At 36.5% G+C, this 23,013-nt stretch overlaps 1 protein-coding gene across 2 annotated transcripts in view; it reads right to left on the bottom strand.

Annotated features, from left to right (window-relative positions):
* Positions 1-8,164: 8,164 nt before the first annotated feature.
* Positions 8,165-23,013, bottom strand: part of LOC127656262 (dysferlin-like) — a 122,670-nt gene continuing 107,821 nt past the window's right edge. For both annotated transcript variants that reach the window (XM_052144501.1, XM_052144510.1), the window contains 5 exons: positions 14,975-15,074; positions 14,082-14,254; positions 10,543-10,652; positions 10,222-10,369; positions 8,165-9,587 (listed from right to left, as the gene is read on the bottom strand). In XM_052144501.1, the coding sequence (XP_052000461.1) occupies positions 9,528-9,587; positions 10,222-10,369; positions 10,543-10,652; positions 14,082-14,254; positions 14,975-15,074 (591 nt within the window). In that variant the 3' untranslated portion in view covers positions 8,165-9,527. The remainder of the gene's footprint in view (positions 9,588-10,221; positions 10,370-10,542; positions 10,653-14,081; positions 14,255-14,974; positions 15,075-23,013) is intronic.

Genomic DNA, 23,013 nt, shown 5'->3' on the forward strand with positions numbered 1-23,013 from the left:
ATTTGTATGTCTTCTAAATAAAAGATACTGATTGTACTGAATGTCATCTTGCTTATTTGGCTCAAGATAATAATTTATTAAGCCCACATGTTATAATAACAAGAAACTCTGCTTCTAACCACAGGTCGAGAGCTGTCGTTCCAACCACACAACTCTGCGATGCTGTTTGCGAATGTTCGTTAGAAGGATGGTTTTGGGAAACACCGACTCGTTGAACTATGATGATAATGACGGAACTTGCGACCATAGTTGGCTAACGATGCTTTTGGGAAACGCACCCCTGGTTCGCGCTTAGTAGATGCTGCCAAGGCAAGTTCAAAACAAAGCACGTGCGCTGTACTGTGATTGGTGGCTCGTTTGACCAGTTACGTTTTTATCCACTCATAAATAAAAAGGAACGACTGATTTTGAAAATGTAGTAGAGTAAAAAGTAAGATATTTGACTTTGAAATGTAGTGGAGTTAAAGTAAAAGTCTCCCCAAATTTAAATACTTCAGTAAAGTACAGATATGCAAAAAAGCTACTTAAGTACAGTAACGAATTACATTTACTTCGTTACTGTCCACCACTGTACAAGACTGGGTACATTTTTACATATTGAAAAATACAGTTTGATCTTTTCTATGTACAAAAAGTATGTTTTTTCCCCTAGCATATAGAAAACATGTCCTACTCCGGTTCACTGAAGTCTGATGTGCCAATGAGACAGTTTAAAGCAATTGTACAGTACATCAACTGCAGGGTTGGGGCCTCATTTATGAAATCCATGTATGATCTAGTGTTATTATCATTTTGAATTTAGTTTTTGTTTCTATTTTATTTCAATCTGTCATTATGTAACGTAGTCGGAGAGACGATGATGTGTGATGAATCCAAGTGCAGTTTTATTTACAAACGTGATATCCAAAAAACCATAACTACAAACGTCAACAAAACAAAAACATGAACTTGACCAAACTTGACTTGAACAAAACATAAACATGAACTTGACTTAAAATGACTTGAATATGAACTTGGCATGAACAATAACATGATGTTACACAAACAACACCTGACAATGGACAATGACAAACATGAGGCTTAAATACATGGACATGGGAGAAACAATACGATAACCAATGACAAGACAGAAGTGATAACAAGGTAACTAGACAATAAACCAGTGAAAACAAGACACGTGGCAGACAACAACAAACATGGCATGGAACAAAACACATACAACCCTAACACATTCCAAATTAGTTTTAGTTTCCATTAGTTTTCTCAGTTTGTCTGTTAGTTTTAGTTTTCTCAGTTTTAGTTTAGTTAGTTTTTTTTTTTATTTCTTCGTTGTAGTATTTTCATGGCTGCAGTAGAAGTATTTACTAGTATCATTTAAAAATGTCTAACATCATTACATTTCTCAGGGCAGTCTTGTTGTTACCTCTATCTATTTGTATTATCGTGTTTAATTTGTATTGTAAATGTTGCAAATTGTGTAACATAGGTGAAAATAGGTAAAGTAACAAAGGACATTTAAACTTGATCCCCATTGTATCCATATGAATTTCCTTAGATGATTATGAATAATTTCTTAACTAATCTTTGGGAAGTAAACAAGTAAAGGAATAGTTCACACAAAAATGAAACATTTTCTCATAATTTACTCACCCCTATGCAACCCCAGATATGTATGACTTTTCTTCTGTTGAACACAAATTAAGATTTTTAGAGAATACCTCAGCTCAGTACTTCCATACAATGCAAGTCATCATGGTACAAAATCTCGAAGCTCCAAAAAGCACATAAAAACAGCATCCTTTTTACTGTAAATCTTGACATCAGCAGTCTCATTGGAAATCTTTCCTGTAGACTACAATTGCAAGATTTATAGTGAAAAAGGAGTTACATTTTGGTCTGTTCTCACGCAAACCTGATTAGATTTCTTTATAAGACATGAACTAAACCATTTAAGGATTACTTTGTTACTTTTATGTGCTTTTTAGAGCTTCAAAGCTTTTTACAACACAATACTTGTGTTGTATGGACCTGCAGAGCTGAGATATTTCTATAATATCTTTGCTTGTGTTCAGCAAAAGAAAGAAAGTCAAACACATCTGGGGTGGCACGAAGGTGAGCAAATAAAAAGATAATAGTCATTTTTGGACAAAATCCCTTTTTGAGGTTTTAAATGGACGATTTTTACATTGGTATATGTGGCAGAGCTCATTTCATGACCACTGGTGGGAAAAGAAATAGTAAAGAAAATAACAGAAATTTGAAGTGTAATGTTTGAAAATGTTACATAATGATTTATAATGTAAAGTGTTAGAAAATATAAAAAAAGAATTCTAAATTCTTTGTAAATATGTTTTAGAGAATAATTTTACCTCTGGGATTTGGTCAAAAGAGGGTCTTCAAAGGTTCTACTCCTCAGTATTAAGATATTCTTCATTTTTGCTTTTGACTAAGGTAGAAGACATCCTAAGCTTTCTTCAAAGGTATAATGTCAGTTTATGTGTGTTTGGATCATAATTAAAAGTGACAAGAAATATTAAATTTCCTGAAGTGTTCTACTTTGCCCAAAACTAAAACTAAACTAAAACTGAAAATTTATTTTATTTTTTTTAGTTCATTTTGGAGTTAAGAAAAATAATTTTAGTTTAGTTTTATTTTTTTTTTAATTTCAGTTTTTATTTTTGTTAATGAATATGGTTTTAGTTAGTTTTTATTTTAGTTTTCGTTAACTATAAAACACTGGTATTATCAGATTGGATTCTAAATTATATGCATTTAATTCTGTTCAAATTGAACAACGAATCTGTTTCAGGACAGAAACTGATGTGAAAACTTATTTTATACGTACACCTAGTAAAAAGCATGCATACATACACATTTTTGTGCTTATGCACTAGTATGCCAGAGTGTGCTGACCTGATTTTCTGATGACTTTTAGAACTACAAGTAGGAGTCACTTCTGTTACTGTACTGTTGAGTGAATCAGCGAGTGCACAAGAATATTTCAATTTAAATCTGCTGTTTGGTTACAGTATGTTGTGTAATGTAAATGCCTCACTTTGAACATCCACTGTTACAGAATATTTATTTTAATTAAAATACTTTTATCTCAGAAAGTAAATCTTAAAACTATGGGTTAACAGACAATTCTAATATCTCAAGCTTAATTCTGTGTTCAATACAAGCTAAGCTAATTCTACAGCATTTGTGGCGTAATGTTGACTAAAATATATATCAGTGTCGATTTGTCCCTCTTTCTCCTTTTCTTAAAAGAAAAAAAAAGTCTGGGTTACAGTGAGGCACTTACAATGGAAGTGAATGGGGACAATACATAAATGGCAAAATACTCACTGTTTCACAAATATAGCCATAATCATGCATGTTAACAAGATTTAAGTGTGATAAAATTGCTGATTAACTGTGCTGTGTAAAGTTACATCTAATTTTACAACTTCTGTGTCATGAAAACAAGACAATGTAAGCTGCAAACCCCTAAAACGCCATGAAAACGATGATTTAAACAACTTTACAGCTCATATAATGCATGAGTTTTTACAGAAGAATTCATGTAAGTGCTTTTAAAAATTGTAAGCTTCTGTTTTCTACATTTAGACCCTCTAAAAATTGGCCCCATACTCTTCCATTGTGCACTGGGTACTATAATATAACAATTTATCTTGTAACCAGGCTACAATGAGTGAGAGAGTGTAAGATTTACATTGCCAGATTTACAGCATTATAACATTTAACATTTCCTCCCTTACACAGTTAAGACCCAGTTAAGAAAACCCCATGCAAAAAGAAAAGTAAGGTTATTACATTGAATTAGCAATGTAACAATAATGTAATTGGCATATTGTAGTATCAAAAATAGATTTTTTTGTAATATCACTCACTCACAGAACAGCTAGTACTGTAAGAATGGAAGAACATGTTGCTGTTTTTGTTAAAGTAACCTTTGGCTCCATTTATCCCTGGTTAGGCACTGGAGTGATTCTAATTGGCTCTCAAGTCAAATACTCTGACCAGTGTATTGTGGCTTGGCTTTAAAAGGTTAAATATGCACATAAGGTGGTCTAGGTCCTATAAGGCCCTAATGTTTTCTAATGTGCAAGAGGTCTTTATTGGACTGCCTATTAATTTAGTTTTTTCTCTTTCTCTAAGTCTTTTCTTTCTTACAATAACAGGATCACGATTCACATAGTTATTTTTCTGCTTTTATTTTAAAGTAATTTTATATGAAGTGCCAGCAGGTGAGGTTGGAACCAGAGCTGTCGAAAGGCTGTTATACACAGGACATGGAAAGCTGTAAAAGTGTTGTGCCTCTGCTGCATTCGCTCATAGTGCAAGTGTTTTGTTCAGTCATGGCAGTACTTGTGTCATGGTTTCAGGGGCAGATGTTGCCATGGTTATAATTTCATTTGTAATACAACTTGCAATGTCTGAAAAATTCTGCACCTATTTTACCTCACCTCATGTAGAAGTACCCTGATGACACTGTTATTTATTTCAGATGCAATTGGACCAAATAGATTTTAAACTGGGCTCACTTTGTTTCTTTAACTGTTTATAGTTCATATAGTTGTGAAAACAAATCAGTTAATCAATTAATCGTAGTTATTAGTTAGATGTCTTTGATCTGCTCACAAAAGAACCTGACGCATATATTGCATAGGATTTTACAAAACACAATAATTTGTTATTGTTTATCATTTCATTTGAACTGAGTAAGATGATTCATTATTATTAATACTAAGACATTTTGCACTTTATTTTTACCTGGCAAACCAACTCGTGCACTCACAAGCCCTGGCTTTTTTCTTATATATATGTTAGGAATTCCTTGTCTTGTTTCACTGTTGCCCTCTGTCTGCCATTTTTGTCACCTTTGCATTCCATAGTTTTCACTTTTGTCCCTTGTTTAGCTCCACTGTCTCACTTGTCATTGTTTAGAACTACACTTCCCAGAATCCACCTGCCATCATCACTGCCATTTTGTTCATTGTTTTCACCTGTGTCTCATTCTGTCATCACGCACTGTGTATTTAAGCCCTGCTTTTTGTTCACTCCTTGTCGTTTGTTGAATGTTGTTAGCCTGGTGTGTGTTCCCTGCCTGTGTTTTCTAGTTTTATGTTTATTTCCCCATTGAGGGTTTTCCTTTGTGTTTTTTCTTACTTGTTTACTTAATAAAGTTGAACTGCGATTGGATCCGCATCTCCTCGTCTGCTTCGCTGCCTCCATTCGTAACACACACATATATATATATATATATATATATCTTTGTGAGATACACATAACTCGGTAACTTTCATAACATAATATTCCATGTTTTCAGCAGTATAAAATGAGCTCAGTAAACTTTAGTATGATTGGCTGTAAATTAGCATTTCTATAAGTCTGACACAGCTGCCACTTGCAGAGCCTGTGAAGAGGATTTTGGGTGTACAGGCACTGTTACACGCACCGCCTGCGATTTGCCACTTTCCACATGCCTCTCATTGAAAATGAACTAGACACTTGTGTGCACGAGCTAGGGTTTACTGAAGCATCATAGCTTTAGAATGTATTCAATTCGTCAAAAAAAGAAGAATTTCAGAACAGATTTCTGGCTAAAATGTTTAGACACAAAAGATTAATAAATAAATACATTTAAGAATGGAATATATAGGTTTATATTTGTCCATATCACATTATACAGTGCTCATGAGTAGATACAGATTTAACACAGTGAATTCATTTGAAATAATAGCAGAAGCTGTAAGGCAAATAGATCAAACAATGCAGAATTACAGTAAAGACTTCCAAAAGATCATTCATAGTTCATTGCTATGTTAAAGAATATGTTCATTCACACAGAAATTACCAGTCTTGATTGCCATATTGAGAACCTTTGTTAATCTATAAAAATAAACTTTTCACAGATGATCAGCATTGCCAGAGAAGACTTTTTTTCTGTGATCATTTAATTTAATTGCGCTAATTTAATACATCATACATACAAAAGATTTGACAAGAGATTCTGGAAGTTGTTGACACCCTTATTTCAGTGATCAATGATGATAAGTTAGCGATATGGTGGATCCATGCAAAGATGTGCAGAAAATATTACTGAACATAATATTAACAAAACTCATACCTATTTTTTTTTTCAACATAGGAATGCTGCCCCTTCATTGTCAGATCAGTCACCTTTATGGAAAGTTCAAAGCCCTTCTTCTCTACTTCTACTGTAATTTTTTAAAGAACATGGAAATTGGATGGGTTAAACCTAGATCTCTTGACTTCTATTGTTCAGAGAGAAGATAGTATGATGCTAACTATTGAGAATCCAGTTTAACTAACTGTCACTTTATAATATCCCTGATCCACCTTTTCCCAAGTTTACTTTCAATGAACTAGGTAGGAGAGGAGCACATGACCTGGTAGCAAAGAGAAAACTGGCAATTTGTGTATTTTACCATGTAATGCAGAGGTGGGTAGTAACACTCTACATTTACTTGAGTAACTTTTGGGGGGAAATGTACTTTTAGAGTAGGGTAAAATAAATTTTAAAATGTATCAGTACGTTTTGTCTCTCTATATGTTATTATGTTAATTTAATCAAGTTATGATTTGTCAAAAAGTAATTTCCTACATTCAGCATTGAATTAAACATCGCAGGAGTGAAGGAAGCAGTAAACTCCCAGCTTGTACGTCTTCCCCATGGTAGATTGTGGGAAATTAACCATTGTCATCATTTCTCTACCCTCATGTTGTTCCAAACCAGTGTGAGGCTTTGTATTATGTGGAACACAAAATATGTTAGACAGAATGTTAGGGACTAACAGTCTCGCTCACCATTCACTTTCAAAAAATGGAGAAAAAAAAATTCACTAGAAGTAAATAGTGAGCAAACATTTTATCTAATATCTCCTTATTGTGTTGCATGGAAGAAAGAAAGTCATATGAGTTTGGAACAACATGATGGTGAATGATGACAAAATTTCCATTAATAATAATAATTATCTAGTACATGTTCAATGTGTATTATGTAATGGAATATAGTCCATCATGTCATTTGTGATTTGAGATGACTTGAGTACTCTTTTAATTGGATACTTTCTTACTCTTACTCAAGTAATCATTTATGTTAGTACATTTAATTCTACTTGAGTAATTATTTTTTGAAGTAATTGTATGTGGAGCGGAGGGGGGGCGCGGCCGATCAGAATATCGCGCGCCCGGTCCCCAATCGGCCTGATGAGGCGCGCGAGGGATAAAGGCGGCCGGTGACGATGGTTCGAGAGAGAGAGAATTATGGGCATGTCCGTCGTGTGTGTTTGTTTATGTGTTTTGGTTTAAGTTTTCATTAAATTATCATTTATATTGACAAGCCAGTTCTCGCCTCCTCCTTGCCCATCCTTGAGCTATTTTACATTGGTGCCGAAACCGGGAAGGAGGAGGGATGCCCGTCGCAGAGTCCTCGACACTGCCGCCCACCCTGGGGAGCGCGCTGCCATCTTCCGGGTGACGGAGTAGCCCGACCGCCCGGATGCGGGAACGGCCGTCGTCCGCGGGGCAAATGGGGACTGGATAACCCGACTGCCTGGAGCGAGGAGCCGCTGCCGGGCGGAGGAGTGCCCTGCCGTTCCCGAGACGCGGAGGGGTCGAGGGAGACCGCCGTCCGCGAGGGAGGAGGGAATAATCTCTCCGACCGCCCGAGCGGTAGAGCCGCTGCCAGGGGCGGAGGAGTGTCCCCATTTGCCGCCAGAAAAGCGGAGGCGCTGCTCTGCCCGCTGGGGGTCGAAGGTGTCACCGGTTTGCCCGGGGTTGGAGCGGCTGTCGCCCGCCTGAGTGTTGAGGAGTGTTCGAGGACCACGCGACGGTACATCGGAGAACCGGTGAGTGAGTTTTTTTCTCTCTCTCTCTCTCTCCCTTTCGCACCGTGTTGGCCTTTTCCCTCGCCTATTTTGTTGTTTGTTTTTTTTCTCTCTCCTCCCAGGGTGAGGAAGGCGGGATGACCACGCGGGACGCAAGATACACCCCGCCCCAGGGATGGGGGGTGTACGTCATGCCGGTGGCACCCGGCCTGAGATAACGCCGGGAGGAGTGTGGAGCGGAGGGGCGCGCCGATCAGAATATCGCTGCCCGGTCCCCAATCGGCCTGATGAGGCGCTGAGGGATAAAGGCGGCCGGTGACGATGGTTCGAGAGAGAGAGAATTATGGGCATGTCCGTCGTGTGTGTTTGTTTATGTGTTTTGGTTTAAGTTTTCATTAAATTATCATTTATATTGACAAGCCGGTTCTCGCCTCCTCCTTGCCCATCCTTGAGCTATTTTACATTGTACTTTTACTTGAGTACAGTTTTTGGCTACTCTACCCACCTCTGATGTAATAGTACTTTCACAGGCACGTTTAGACATCTTGCCCCATTTTCCAGATGCATCTGCTCATTTTCATCCTTTACAGAGTAAAATACAAAACGGCACATTGGCGTGAGCGTATGATTTACACAAATAACAACCTTTTTATCTCTTGTTGTCTTTCACATCCAACTATCCACACACACACACACACACACACACACACACACACACACACACACACACACACACACACACACACACACATGTTTCAAACAGAAACAGAAAAGGTTTCACAGAAAACCTTCTGCATTTTTACATTTTCAATAAAACATTGTTTAGTATGATTTTTAAGTGATTTGAATTATGGGGACACTAGAAATGTCCTCATAAATCACATTTATAGCATAATACCCTTGTAATTACTAATTTGTAACTTACAAAATTGTCCTCGTAAATCACAAAAACACGCACACACACACACACACACACACAGCCAACCCACAGTTGACCTCAAATCCATTTAGTGAGGATTTCTCTAAGGCAAAATAACATAGTGTGATAGTAATCAGAGAGGTGGGCCTGCTGACAGAGGGGCTCAGCTAATAACCAGCCTGTCTCGGACCATACAGCCTAACAGTACAAATCCAGGGTTTAACCTAAAGAGCCAACACTGTTGAAAGGAGAAAGAAAGGAGAGGAACGAATGGATGGGAGGTGGTGCGAGGTGGTTCTGTCTCTCTCTCTCTCTCTCTGCGTGAAGGAAGAAGAAAGGAGCATCTGGCTGTGAAGAAAGTGCAGAGTTTTACAGGAGACATGAAACAGGATCAAACAGATAGATAGATGAAAGTGTTAGTGAGAGTCAGAGAGAGTTCAGGGCCAGGTCATATACAGGGCAGGGAGCTGCGCATGTAATATATGTACAAACACATATTTGTGATGCAACAATCATGCATATAGTACTATAATAAGCAAACACACACATAAAGGCACACACACCAATGTTTCACGTAACATTTGACTATCTTTGGCTTTGTCTTGGCTCATAAGCCACAAGTAAATATGCATGAGCTAGGCCATAGATGGCTCTGCATATACAGCATATTATATATATCAGTCCAGTAGGCTTCACATGATGTGTGGATGGGGTTTTTGTTCAGTTGGTACTGGGGTCTCCATTTCCCCGTCTCACTGTGTTCCCTTTCCCGCTCCACTGAAGGGCCCAACCATCTTCATAGCAGCATAGTTCTGTAAAAATTATAATAATATAGAGCTTTACATAGCACATGCATTTGACTAATGCTGTATGTGCTATAGAACTTAATTAAATCTTTTATTGTACTTTAATACTCGTGATCTGGTAACTTTTACAATAAATTATGTATGAACTAACATTGAATATTGTTTTTGCAGCATTTATTAATTTTGGTCAATTGTTCATGTTAGATCATATTGCATTAACTAATGTAACAGTGATATATACAACTTTTAATGTAAAAAAAAATCTTTGGTTTATTTAACATAACCAAGATTAATAAATGTTGTATAAAAGTGTTGTTAATTGTTAGTTCATGTCAACTATTTTTTTAACTAATAAAAAATTATTGTAAAGTGTTATTCTATTCTGCATCCATTCAAGGATATTTCCATCTCTCAGTCTATCATTTGAGTATCATGTGTGTATGTATGCACATATGTGCTTTTGCATGCCAATGTGTGTATGCGTGTGTTTGTTTTTAACCCATCTGCAATACTGAATAATGCATGCCACATTTCTGAACACATCACGGTCAAAGAAACCCATTTACACTTTAATCCTCTTCTTTTATCAGTGCAATTACTACCATGAACTCATGCAATAGACACACACACACATACTTACAGGGAAGGCATAGAGAAAGACTCCAAGGAAGAGTATAATGAAAAAGAGAATAAAGAGGCCCAGAATAAGCCACTTAAACCTTCTCCACACAATGAATCTAAATGTCTTATACGGAGATGAAAACCATAGGAATGAGGTCTCAGGACGCCTAGAGAGAGAGAGAGAGAGAGAGAGAGAAATAAGACAACTGATTTTCGGCCAATTGACTACCTTAAATTATCTAATTCCCACCTTGTTCTAATAAGCAATAGAGTGCTATTACTGGAGAATTTTTGGTTGTTTGGTGAGAGAAATGCCTGCAATTGGATCGGCTGAACTTACTGTGGGTCCTCTAGATGGGGATTCATGTTGGGCTCATCCCTGCCGAGCCCTGCTGGCCTCTCATCCTGCTCCTGCTCAGTGGTGATTTCAAGGGACATTTCCACTTTCCCCTAGGTAACAAGAAGAGAGACACATTATAACAGTTTTATTCTGTTCTGTGTGATTACTACAAACTATTCAAAACCATCATGACAGCTCTCTCTCTCTCTCTCTCTCTCTCTCACATGTTTGCACGTGCACTTTATATAGGTATATATAGGTATTTTATATAGGTATTTTATTTCGTTGTGTTGTCTCATGTGGTCCTGTGTTGGTCCTTTGTTGTTTTTACCATGGTCCTGGAGGAACGTTGTCTCGTTTTGCTGTGTACTGTACTAACTGTATATGGTTGAAACGACAATAAAAACCACTTGACTTGACTTGACTTGACTCGACTCTCTCGCTCTCACACACACACACACACATACTTCAATTTGAGTCTATGGCAGATTTCTGTACCATTCAAATCAATGGCTTTCAAACATTTTATTGGTGTCCCACATGGAAGCCCCTTCTTATATGAAGTCTGGTGTTACATATTTATTAAGATTTTGTTGCAGTTTATGAATTAGTTAATTATTTTTGTTAAGAAATTGTGTTAAGAATTGATTACTGTATGAGTAGTAGTTTGAGCAGCTTTTGGGAGTAACTTTGCAAATACCAAAAACAATGTGCTTCCTCAATTCTGAAAAGCTCAGGCCGTCACTAGCACACACATACAAATCAATAATTACGTAATTTAAACATAAAGAGTGTTTCACTTAGACCCGGTATACACCTGGTATTGAGATGCGTCTCTGGTGATACAATCACATGTGGTCAGGCGAGACACATCGCTGTTTACACCTGGTCGGTTAAAGGGATAGGGTTAAAACACATTCGCTTTTGGTGCGAAAAATATACTTTTTCATTATGAATCATGTCGTCCGTTAAGCAGCAGTATGTGCGTTCACGAGACGGCTGAGTTTACGTGGTCTTTCCAGTGATGGCATGGAAATGTTCCATTCGTTGCAACGGACGCTCTACCTCTGTTGGCATTGCTTGGCATTGCCTACATGTGCACCACCACATCTCCTGAGCTCTCTTTCACTCTGAGGCTTGTAGTTGTGCTGCTATTGGACCAGCCTCCTCCATCTCCCTGTGCTCCTGGTCAGAGTACTCAGGTTCAAATAAATATGGCTGTGCAAAAATGTGTATCTCATTCTTCTTACATCTTTGCTTAACTTTGTTTGCATCATTTGGTCTGTACAGCATTCCTCTTACTCCTAGTTGTAAACATTGCTGCTCTTCTGGGTGTTTCGCGCATGTATCACTTCTCGCTTTAACATGACAATACCAATATGTCACACGAGAGACTGCGTGACCTCAGTCCTCTCGTGAACAGGCATACTGGTGCTTATCAGAAGCGATAATTTATAGTTAAAAAGTACTTAAATATTGATCTTTTTCACACCAAACGTGATCATATCACTTTATAAAAAATGTATTTAACCACTGGAGTCGTATGGATAATGTTAATGCTGATTGTCTTTCCTTTTTGGAGCATCCAATATCTTGTTACCATCCACTTGCATTGACCTACTGAGGTGAGATATTTTTCTTTTTTTCTTCAAATGTGTTCTGCTAAAGAAAGGAAGTCATATACACCTGGGATGGCAAATGATGAGAGCATTTTCATTAACTATCCCTTTTCATTTCACAACTTACTGCATGATAATAAAACGCAAAAAGCAATAAAGACAGAGAAAACATGAAAGTACAGCATGCTGTTGAAATTTAATCTAAGCACAAACGCAACATTTCAAGCAGAATTCTTCGTTATTTTAGTGGATTACATGTATTAAGAGGTGCTTTAGATATTCGGGCTTCTCATTTGTCTCTCTGCATATTGATATTAGACAAACTGAAGAAGACCTGTGAAGTTTTTGTGCTTGTATATGTATATATATATATATATATATATATATATATATATATATATATATATATATATATATATATATATATGTTTTTTTTATATACATGTATATATATATATATATTTTTATGATTGGATGTTTTTTTGTTTTGTTTTTTAAACTGCTCGTAACTGGCAACGTTTAAACTCTTGTTGTAGCGCAGCGTTTGATTGACAGTTGGCACTTTGCTGCTGTCCGGGACGCGTACAGGATGGATTAGCATTTACATTTCAATGCATTTTTCACCAAATCTGTATGTGTTTTTTGTGATCCGATCACAAAACATTTTAAATCCTGTTTAGACTTGTATTTAGGGCTGACCACAAGTGATCAGATCACCTGAAACGCTTCTTAATACCATGTGTAAACTGGGTCTTTTATTTCATTCTTGTTGAGCTGTAATGGTAATTGTTATTTATCTATACAAAAAGAGCAAATAACAATGAATCCATATTGTACGTAATTTAAACAAATATGGTTTGATCCAAACTTTTCATCACACCTCTTCCTCGCAAAAGCAAAATGGAAGCAAAATGAGGCATTGCAATCCCTAACTGGGAATCAGTAAGAGGCAGTCATTTAATACAGTACCCCTCTTCCATTCCTGAGCAATGAGTATGACAGCCACACAAGTGAAAGCATTGAGATTTCATCAATAGTAGTAAATATTTCACCTACTGTTATTGAGTTGGTAACTGGGCAGCTGGTTTAAAGGAATATTTTAATGATTTCAATACAATAGCAGTTTATAGAGACTCATTTTAAAGCTTAAAAAAAGCATTCAAAAGTATCATAAATGTATACCATGTGACAAGTGCATCATATTCCAAGTCTTCTGAAGGAATAGGTTTTGGTGAGAAACAACCTGAAATGTATTTTACAAGTTATTGTAAGTTGTCTTACAGTGAAAATATTGACTTCCACCACATTTCACAATTAAACCTCGCGAAAACAAAAACAAGCAAGTTCTCACATGAACTATGCAATTTCTCTTTTGAACACATGACCACGTGAACGAGCTTCGATGAGAGTTTGGCACAAGTAACATAGACTACTTTTATGACACTTTTGGGTCCTTTTCTAATATTTAAAGTGAGTTATTTTCAACTGCTATTGTACTGAAATCTGTGAATGGGACATCCTTCAAAATTCCTCTTTTTGTGTTAACAGAAAAAAAAATAATTTGGGTTTTGAACGATCCCTTAACCTAATCCCAATTAGTATGTTGAATTGTTTTAGGAAATATTTTGTGCCTACATCAATCAGACTTTTAAATAAGACTACTTGAGACTTACATTTTCATGGTTTTAGTGTTTTTATATAATAAATGTATTAGGATATTGTTGCTATTTAATATTTGTGAGTATGTTCAAATTTTGTGTGTGTTCTGGCTGTGGTGTATGCATCCAAAACAAATTTCACTTACAGGACAAAGTATATTCAATATACTCAACTCAAGGTGAGTAAATTATGACAGAATACTAATTTTTGGGTGAACTATTCCTTTAAGAGCATGTGTGTTTGTGTGTAACTGCTACTTACTGCAAGGACCTTCTCGCCTTGTCTTTCACACACGCACGGCCACCAGCCTTTAACCGTCTTCTGCTCAAACAGTGAAACTAGCCTGTCTTGGGTCTGAGAGAGCATCTCTAGCCCACATTTTTCTGGAGATTTTGCTGGACTCAGCATATGGTTAAGATCCATCTCCAAACAACCTTTGAAAGAAAGAGAGAGAGGGAGAGTGAAGAGGCAAAATAAATTAAGCACACACAATCTATTTTTCCTATAATTTAATTTCACTCAAAAAGTAGCCGAACTTCAGACTTCTGCAGCCTGTTATTTTCTGAGGTTTTCACATTGTGGCCGGATGCTAATTATTTAACAAAATCTACATACTGTAGATCAGTGTGTTATAGAGGCCTTAAAGGAGTTAGGATCATAAGGTCATAACTTATTTTTCTTCCAGTTGTGCTGACATGTTGGAAATTAGGTAGATAAAAAATTAAAGAAATTTTAGAGGACTCGTGTGGTCTCAATGATATATCTGCGTTAAGGTTGTTAAGTGCATTTATGCCAACGGTCATGCTACACATCACTGTGTGGGGTAACCTCACAATGTGAAGGGTACAGGCTAAAGAGGTTTACATTTTTGAAACCAGCTCCCCAAGCTCACATTTACATACTGCATAGACTCATATATAGGTTAATGACAATAAAACACACACATGGTCCTATCAGTGTGGTCCTGTCCCACAGAATGTTTTCTTCTGTCAAGTCAAGGCTGAAAAATAGGTTTGAAAAACAGCTTTGTGGTGTTGTGCAAGGTTAACATGGCTGAATTTGCTGAGGCTGGAAAAGCTGAGGAAGAGAGTTGAGGGGTAATCTGGCAGAAGGGCCGAATGCTGGGTTAGGATTTTCATCTTATATGTTCTTACCAAGGAAATCATCAAAGGAGAACTTGTCATTGTCCCAGATCTGAATAGTAATCTTAGGAGGCAGTTTCGTTTCAACTTTATCCAAACTCCAAAAATGCTCCTGTAGAGAAAGAGAATCATGATGGGTTTACAAACAGAGAGGAGGATTAACTACTTGCACGGCCCCCACCTATTATCAATATTTTTATTGTCTTTACCACAAGGAAATTCAGATACAAAATCAAATGATATCCCACCTATCCTCCACCCCAGAGCCGGCCCAAGGCATAAGCGAACTAAGCGGCTGCCTTGACATCTTAATATATTATTAGTACAACATATTACTTAGCAAGTTTTAGATTAAAGTTTTTGTCTTCTGTGTAAAAATAATTTTCCTGGGTATATATTTTTGTAATAAAAATAAGCTTCTGTTCCATAAACTTTGTACTGATAACTTAACATTATTTACATTAGTCTACCATTTTGGGGTCTTTGCTATTATATTACAATATCATTATGCCTCAATTAGCTAGTTATAGATTAAGAGTTGTTGTTTTAGGAGTACAGATGGCTTGCTGCTGTGTATAATAATTTGTGTTGAGAAAATAACATATTTTGTCAAATACTCTGTCAAATATGTACTCTTATGAAACTTCCCTAGGAGCACTGTTGAAATATTTTGGATGTGGGGCACAACCAACGCCACCTGCCCCAAGTTCCAGTGCTACAGCTGATGATGATTTTTCAACAAACCCAGATCATTATATTTATATGGATAAACTATGCCTTTGTTTTTGACAGACAGTTGCATTACCTTCTAATATGACATCTAACATGGCTAGCTTTTATTATTATTTTCATCTTTCATCAGGTCCATCCTCTGCATGCGAGGAGCACTTCCCAGCACGTGCATCCACTGATGTTGTCATCTATCCTGTCAGACTCAGAAAGGACTGATCTGGTAAGCAGAGTGCCACTGCCTATAAAGGAAAACTTCACATTCCCTGAAAAACCTGATGGCCGAAGCTTCCACTACACCTACAGAAAGTTAATTAATGGGGAAAAAATGTAAGTGGAGCTGCTCACTTATTCAAAAAGAAATGATACTGTCTACAGCTTCTGCTGCAATTTGTTCTCTAGGAAGTACACAAAACTGGTAAGAGAGGATCAACAGGATTGGGTAAATATAGGTGTGCTACTGTTACATTTAAAACAGTAGAAGGGTAAAATTATGCCAGGCAGACATCAGTATGTTGTAAGCAACACAGCTACAACTAATACAATTGATAAGGGGTCTGTTAGATTTATAGTGTGCGAATAATCAAGCATTGACAATATTCAATCATATTGGCGGCACCGAGGGGCCCCCAAATCAAATTCTGCTTAGGGCCCCATAAAGGCTTGGGCCGGCCCTGCTCCACCCACCTCACCTCCCCTCAGTGTATTACATTTGCTGTATATCAAAACAGATGTAGCTGCTTAAACAACAAATAAGTAATACAAATAATTATAAATATAGCCGCACGTGGCAATCATCGGGGTCCAAGCACATGTGAAGAAATAACCAAAATAATCAGAATTGACAGAAATGATCCAGGGGATGGCAAATAATACACTTCCTTTTTTTTTAACAAAACACAAATTAACAAGACATGGCAGCTTATACAAGTAAGGGACCAGTACATATATATATATATATATATATATATATATATATATATATATATATATATATATATATATATATATACATAAAAACCAATAAAAACCAACTTAATTATAGGTGTATAGATATAGTAGTGTCTACATGTATTGTGATAAGTTTAAGGAATATGTTCATTCAATGTCATATAATAGTAATCATTATTATTAATTACATTTTTTCTGGTGATGTTGTGGAGAGAGATAAAAAGAAAGATATAGATTTAAACTTAGATAGATATGGAACAATCAGTTATAATAATAATAGTAGTTGTAGTAGTAGTATAATACTAGTAATAATAATAATAATAACAATAATAGTAGTAGTAGTGGTAGCAGTAATAATAATAAAAACAATAATAGCAGTAGTAGTAGTGCTAACAATAATATCATCTCAGCTTTATGAAATTTTACACTAGTCAATAAAATTATTGTTTGTGTGTGTGTGTGTGTGTGTGTGTGTGTGCATCTCTATTCAGTATGTACTGAAGAAAAGAAAAAGGTTTATTTAAAAATATATCAATAAATAAATATAAATAATAATAAATACAAATAAAAAGGGGGGGGTGTAAGTCTGTAGTTATATAGATATGTGTTTGTAATAAAAATACGAAATAAACATTGTTATATATTAATAGGTTATAAATATAATTATGATATGATAATACAGTCATAGTAATTAGAAAATATGTATTAAATCAACTAAATTATTGACAAAATGATATATCTTTATACAATGACATTGATGATAATGCTGACTATAGTTATAATAATATTGATGGTAATGAAATAGTATTAACGATCATAGTGGTAATAATAGAGATGGTATTAATGATGATAGTGCTATAAATAATAATAATAATAATATGAACAATATATAATATCAACATGTACATGCACATGCACATATATCTATGCATATACATGTTGATACCATACACTGCTCACATTTGTATATATAAGGATAAAACCACAAATCTATAAATATTTCTTAAATATTTTTATCCTTTCCCCTTATTTTTTTTATTGGTTTGTAAATATATGATTGGGAGAGTGTGTGGGTTCGGTTCCAGGTGTTTGATTCAACTAAATTAAAAATGGGTTCCAGATGTCATTAAAAGTAAATATATTCTTCTTGTGGGTGAATGTTATTTTTTCTAATGTGATGTATTCTGTAAGAAGATTGATCCAATGATTGATATCTATAGATTTTTTGGATTTCCAGTTTAACAGAATTATTTTCTTGGCGATAGTTAGAGAGATGAGGAATGGGTTTTTATATTTGGTTGGAAGATTATCGACTTCTATGGTGTTACAGAGTAAACAAAGTGATGACGATGGAGGGATTCTGCAGCCCATGATAATGGAAAGTTTATCAGTCACTGCTTTCCAATAGGAATAAACTGGTTGATGAGTCCATGTGGCATGTAAGTAATCATCAGTGCTACCCAAGGTGCATTGTGAGCAGGTGTCTGTGTCGCTTAAACCCATTTTAAACTTTCTTTGGGGGGTGAGAGTTCGTTGTTGGAGGAGAGCGCTAAATAATTTTCCCATTTGATTATTGGTAGAGTTACTTCAGTATTTGATATTAGTTTATAGAGATTGGAGATTACTTTTTGAAATTAGGGATTTTCATTATTTCTTCCATTAACTGAGAAGTGTGTAATGGATTATTGGTTATATTAATCTTTGATTTAATTATGGATTTTATTTGTTGATACTGGAGAAACTGTCCTCTCCCTAGACTGTATTTCTGGACAAGTGTATTAAATTATATTAATTGTTATTTTGGAATAAATGATGGAGATGAGTGATTCCTTTGTGCTGCCATGATGGGAAGTGGACAGGAATATTGCATAGTTGAAAATCAGGATTGTGCCAGATTGGGGTGTATCTACATGGAGTTAGTGGTGATTTATTAATTCTGTTTACTTTCTACCAGGCTGTCAGAGTTGAAGCGATTGTAATATTTTTAAAGTGGTTCATTTTTTTATTGAGATCGGTAGGAAGGCAAGGTCTCCAACTGTGGAATTTATGTACTGATTTCTTCTAATTCTATCCATGAGTTATTAAAATTGTTTTTATGAATCCATTTCACTAAATATTGGAGCTGGTTAACTAAAAAGTCATTTTGAAAGTTTGGCGCAACTAGGCCACTTTGTGATTTTGTCTTTTGTAGTTTTGCTAGAGATATTTTAGGTGTCTTTTTTTCCAGTAAAACTGAGAGGTTAATGAGTCCAGTGATTTAAACCATTTATCTGTAGGTGTTCTTGGAAGCATTGAGAAAAGATAGTTAATTTGTGGTAATTTGCGACCAATGAGTGAGAGTGGAAGATTAGTCCATCATTTAAAATCATCTTCTATCTTTTTTAGAAGAGGGGTATAATTGAGGTTAAACAACTCTGACAGCCTGGGGGAAATGTTGATACCTAAATATGTAATGTTGCCAGTGTGCAGTGGGAGAGGAGAGTTATAATAATAAAAATAATACAAATTGATGGAATAGATCCTGCCTAAACTAAATTTGTTGAAAATTGGGGAAAATTCTGATTTGCTACTCTGTTGCTAGGTAACCTCATCTGGTTGTTAGGCAGTTACCAAAGTGATAATAAAAAGGCTCCTTACTACCCTGAGACAAATTAATGAAACAGAAAGTCTCTACGATGTTCTGGTGCAGAGATTTGCTACTCTTTTGCTAGGGTAACCTCATCTGGCTGCTAGGCAGTTTCAAGGTGATACTCAAAAGGCTCCTTGCTATATAAATTAACAAAGCTGGAATAATTTATCATGTTCTGGTGCAGAGATATGTGTTTTGTTACTTGGTTGCTAGGATAACCCTGCCTGGTTGCTAGACAGTTATCAAGGTGATACTGAAAAGGCGCCTTGCTACCCTGAGACAAATTAACCAAACCAGAAGTCGCTACGATCTTCTGGTGCAGAGATATGATATTTGTTACTTGGTTGATAGGGTAACCCTATCTGGTTGCTAGGCAGTTACCAAGGTGATATTCAAAAGGCTCCATGCTACCCTGAGTCAAATGAATGAAGCCGGAAGTCTCTATAATGTTCTGGTGCAGAGATATGTGATTTGTTATTTGGTTGCTAGAGTAATCCCATCTGGTTGCTAGGAAGTTACCAAGGTGATACTCAAAAGGCTCCATGCTATCCTGAGTCAAATGAATGAAGCCGGAAGTCTCTATAATATTCTGGTGCAGAGATATGTGATTTGTTATTTTGTTGCTAGGGTAATCCCATCTGGTTGCTAAGCAGTTACCAAGGTATACTCAAAAGGCTCCTTGCTATCCTGAGTCAAATGAATGAAACCAGAAGTCTCTACGTTGTTCCGGAGCAGAGATATGTGATTTGTTTCTTGGTTGCTAGGCAGTTACCAAAGTGATACTCAAAAGGCTCCTTGCTACTCTGAGTCAAATGAAAGAAACCAGAAGTGTCTACGATGTTCTGGTGGAAAAATAAGTGATTTGTTACAAAGTTGCTAGGGTAACCACATCTGGTTGCTAGGCAGTTACCATGGTGACACTTAAAAGGCTCTTTGCTACTCTGAGTCAAATTAACAAAGCCGTAAGTCTCTATTATGTTCTTGTGCAGAGATATGTGATTTGTTACTTGGTTGCTAGGGTAACACCATCTGGTTGCTAGGCAGTTACCAAGGTGATACTCAAAAGGCTCCTTGCTACCCTGAGTCCATGCAATGAAACCAGAAGTCTCTATGACATTCTGATCCTGAGATCCCCATCCAAACATTTTGAATGGAAGAAAATGGGGCTTGGTTGCTAGAGTGCTCCAAATGGTTGCTAGGGCATGGCTAAGTAGTTTCCATGATGATATTTGAAGAATGATTGCTCACGCTTGTAAAACAAGCCAACTGTCATTTCTCTAGCATATTCTGATCGAAAGATATCACTCTCAGCCATTTTGAATGGAAGTCAATGGGGTTTGGTTGCTAGGGAGCTCTAAATGGTTGCTAGGGCGTGGCTAAGTTGTTTCCATGATGATACCTGAAGTCCAAATGCTCATCCAGGTAAAACAAGCCAACTGTTATTTCTCTAGGATATTCTGATCGAAAGATATCACTCTCAGCCATTTTGAATGGAAGTCAATGGGGTTTGGTTGCTAGGGAGCTCTAAATGGTTGCTAGGGCGTGGCTAAGTTGTTTCCATGATGATACCTGAAGTCCAAATGCTCACCCAGGTAAAACAAGCCAACTGTCATTTCTCTAGGATATTCTGATCGAAAGATATCACTCTCAGACATTTTGAATGGAAGTCAATGGGGTTTGGTTGCTAGGGAGCTGTAAATGGTTGCTCGGGCGTGGCTAAGTTGTTTCCATGATGATACCTGAAGTCCAAATGCTCACCCAGGTAAAACAAGCCAACTGTCATTTCTCTAGGACATTCTGATCCAAAGACATAACTCTCAGCCTTTTTGAATAGAGGAAATGGGGTTTGGTGGCTAGGGTGCTCTAAAAGGTTGCTAGGGCATGGCTAAGTAGTTTCCATGACAATACCTGAAGTCTGATTGCACACCCAAGTAAAACAAGCCAACTGTCATTTCTCTAAGACATTCTAATCCAAAGATATCACTCTCAGCCTTTTTAAATGGAAGTCAATGGGGTCTGGTTTCTAGTGTGATCTAAATGGTTGCTAGGGCGTGGCTAAGTACTTTCCATGATGATCATCAAGAGATGTAGAAATGAGATGTGAGGAGTCTGTTTGTGTCTCATTTGGAAGGCTGCGTCTTCCAGAGGTCGCATTTGTCGGCCGCATACGTCGTCTCATTTCAGAAAGCGATTAGGACACTTTGAATGCAGCCTTCGAATGCGACCTTCTTTCTAGGGAATTTAGAGGATGCATGAGGTGTAACCTACGTGGGCACTCACAACCCACAATTCTTTGCCTCAACGTAAATGTCAAAAAAAATGATGCCAAATTGCCCGTAAATATGATGTTGAAATGCAAGTAATGTTAATCCCAAGTTGAAGTACCAGTTGATGGGTGCAGAGTATGTAATATGTATTATTATATTCATATATTGTTAAAATAAAGTATTAGACTAAAAGTACACCTGTAAAATCTATTTTCTTTTCTCTTTACATCTTTATAACTATTCTAAAACTTACCTTATACATTCGCTTCCAAAGAGACTTTGTTCCCTTCTCACTTGAAGTGCTCGCGCTTGTTAAAGAGTGCTGTGCTCTCATAGCAAGCACGTTATGTTATGTTTCCATTTGTTCTACAAAGATCATCTCACGAGGCTTGTTTAAAGGAGGACACTCCGTATACTGCAGCCTTCAAAGGATGCGACCTACCTAGCATGTAGCCTTCCAAACGAGACACAGCCATAGTTGTAAAAGGGTGGGGGAGGGGGACACCACTGTTAACACTAATTCAAGCTAGAAGGCAGCTGTACTGTGAGTCACACAGCCCTTCCAATAAATGGCGGTTTGTGTCCTGCCTGTGGGGAATATTACAAATATCATTATAAACTTTAATTACTTTTTATAATTTGTACAATTCGTATACGCATTCCATTTTTAATTTCTAGCACTTTTCCACAAAACAAGCCGACATTCCAGGTTTTCCAGACCTTAAATTTCGAAAAGCTAAACTCAAGCACTTTAAGGCCCTTGTGCGAACCCCGCAATTGCATTTCTTCATTAAGCAGATGCTTTTATCCAGAGCAACTGACAAACAGAAGCTATTCTTCCAAAGGAGAAATTTTATAATTTATTTGTCTTATTTACAAGTAGTGGCTGAATGGCAAAATATTTCAGAATTAACTGTTAGTACTCATTGAAGACACTTCTTGTCGTGTGGCTCTCCCTGGTGGACAAAAAGTACAACAGCCTATTTATGTACAATAACAGCATTATTACAGTTTAAATATTAAAAATAGCTATTCTTTATGTTATAGCTCTGCCAAATTTATGAAAATTGGCATGTTTCCTCAGAATGTTATCAGAAAGATTTGATAAGTTAGAATTTTTTGCTTACAAGATACAAGCCAATTAGTAATTACAGGCCACACCCAAAAACATATTCGCATATATCTTTAAAACGATTTGACATATCAAAATAATTTTGATACATTTTTGTCAAGAGGGTCTGCAGATAATATATACCAAGTTTTGTGCAAATAGGACAACCGGCCTAGGACGAGTTAAAAAAAGTAGGTTTTTCCAAAAAATCTAAATGGTAGAAAAGATTTCATGTGAAAATAAAAATCCATGTGATCATATTCTTTAAAGGAACTATGGATTTGTAAAAAACAAAAAATATATATTCTAGCCTATACAGTTCCGAAGTAATTAACAAAAATGAAAATTAGCTTATTATAGCACC

This window comes from Xyrauchen texanus, chromosome 2, assembly GCF_025860055.1.
Source record: "Xyrauchen texanus isolate HMW12.3.18 chromosome 2, RBS_HiC_50CHRs, whole genome shotgun sequence".
Taxonomy (NCBI): Eukaryota; Metazoa; Chordata; class Actinopteri; order Cypriniformes; family Catostomidae; genus Xyrauchen; species Xyrauchen texanus.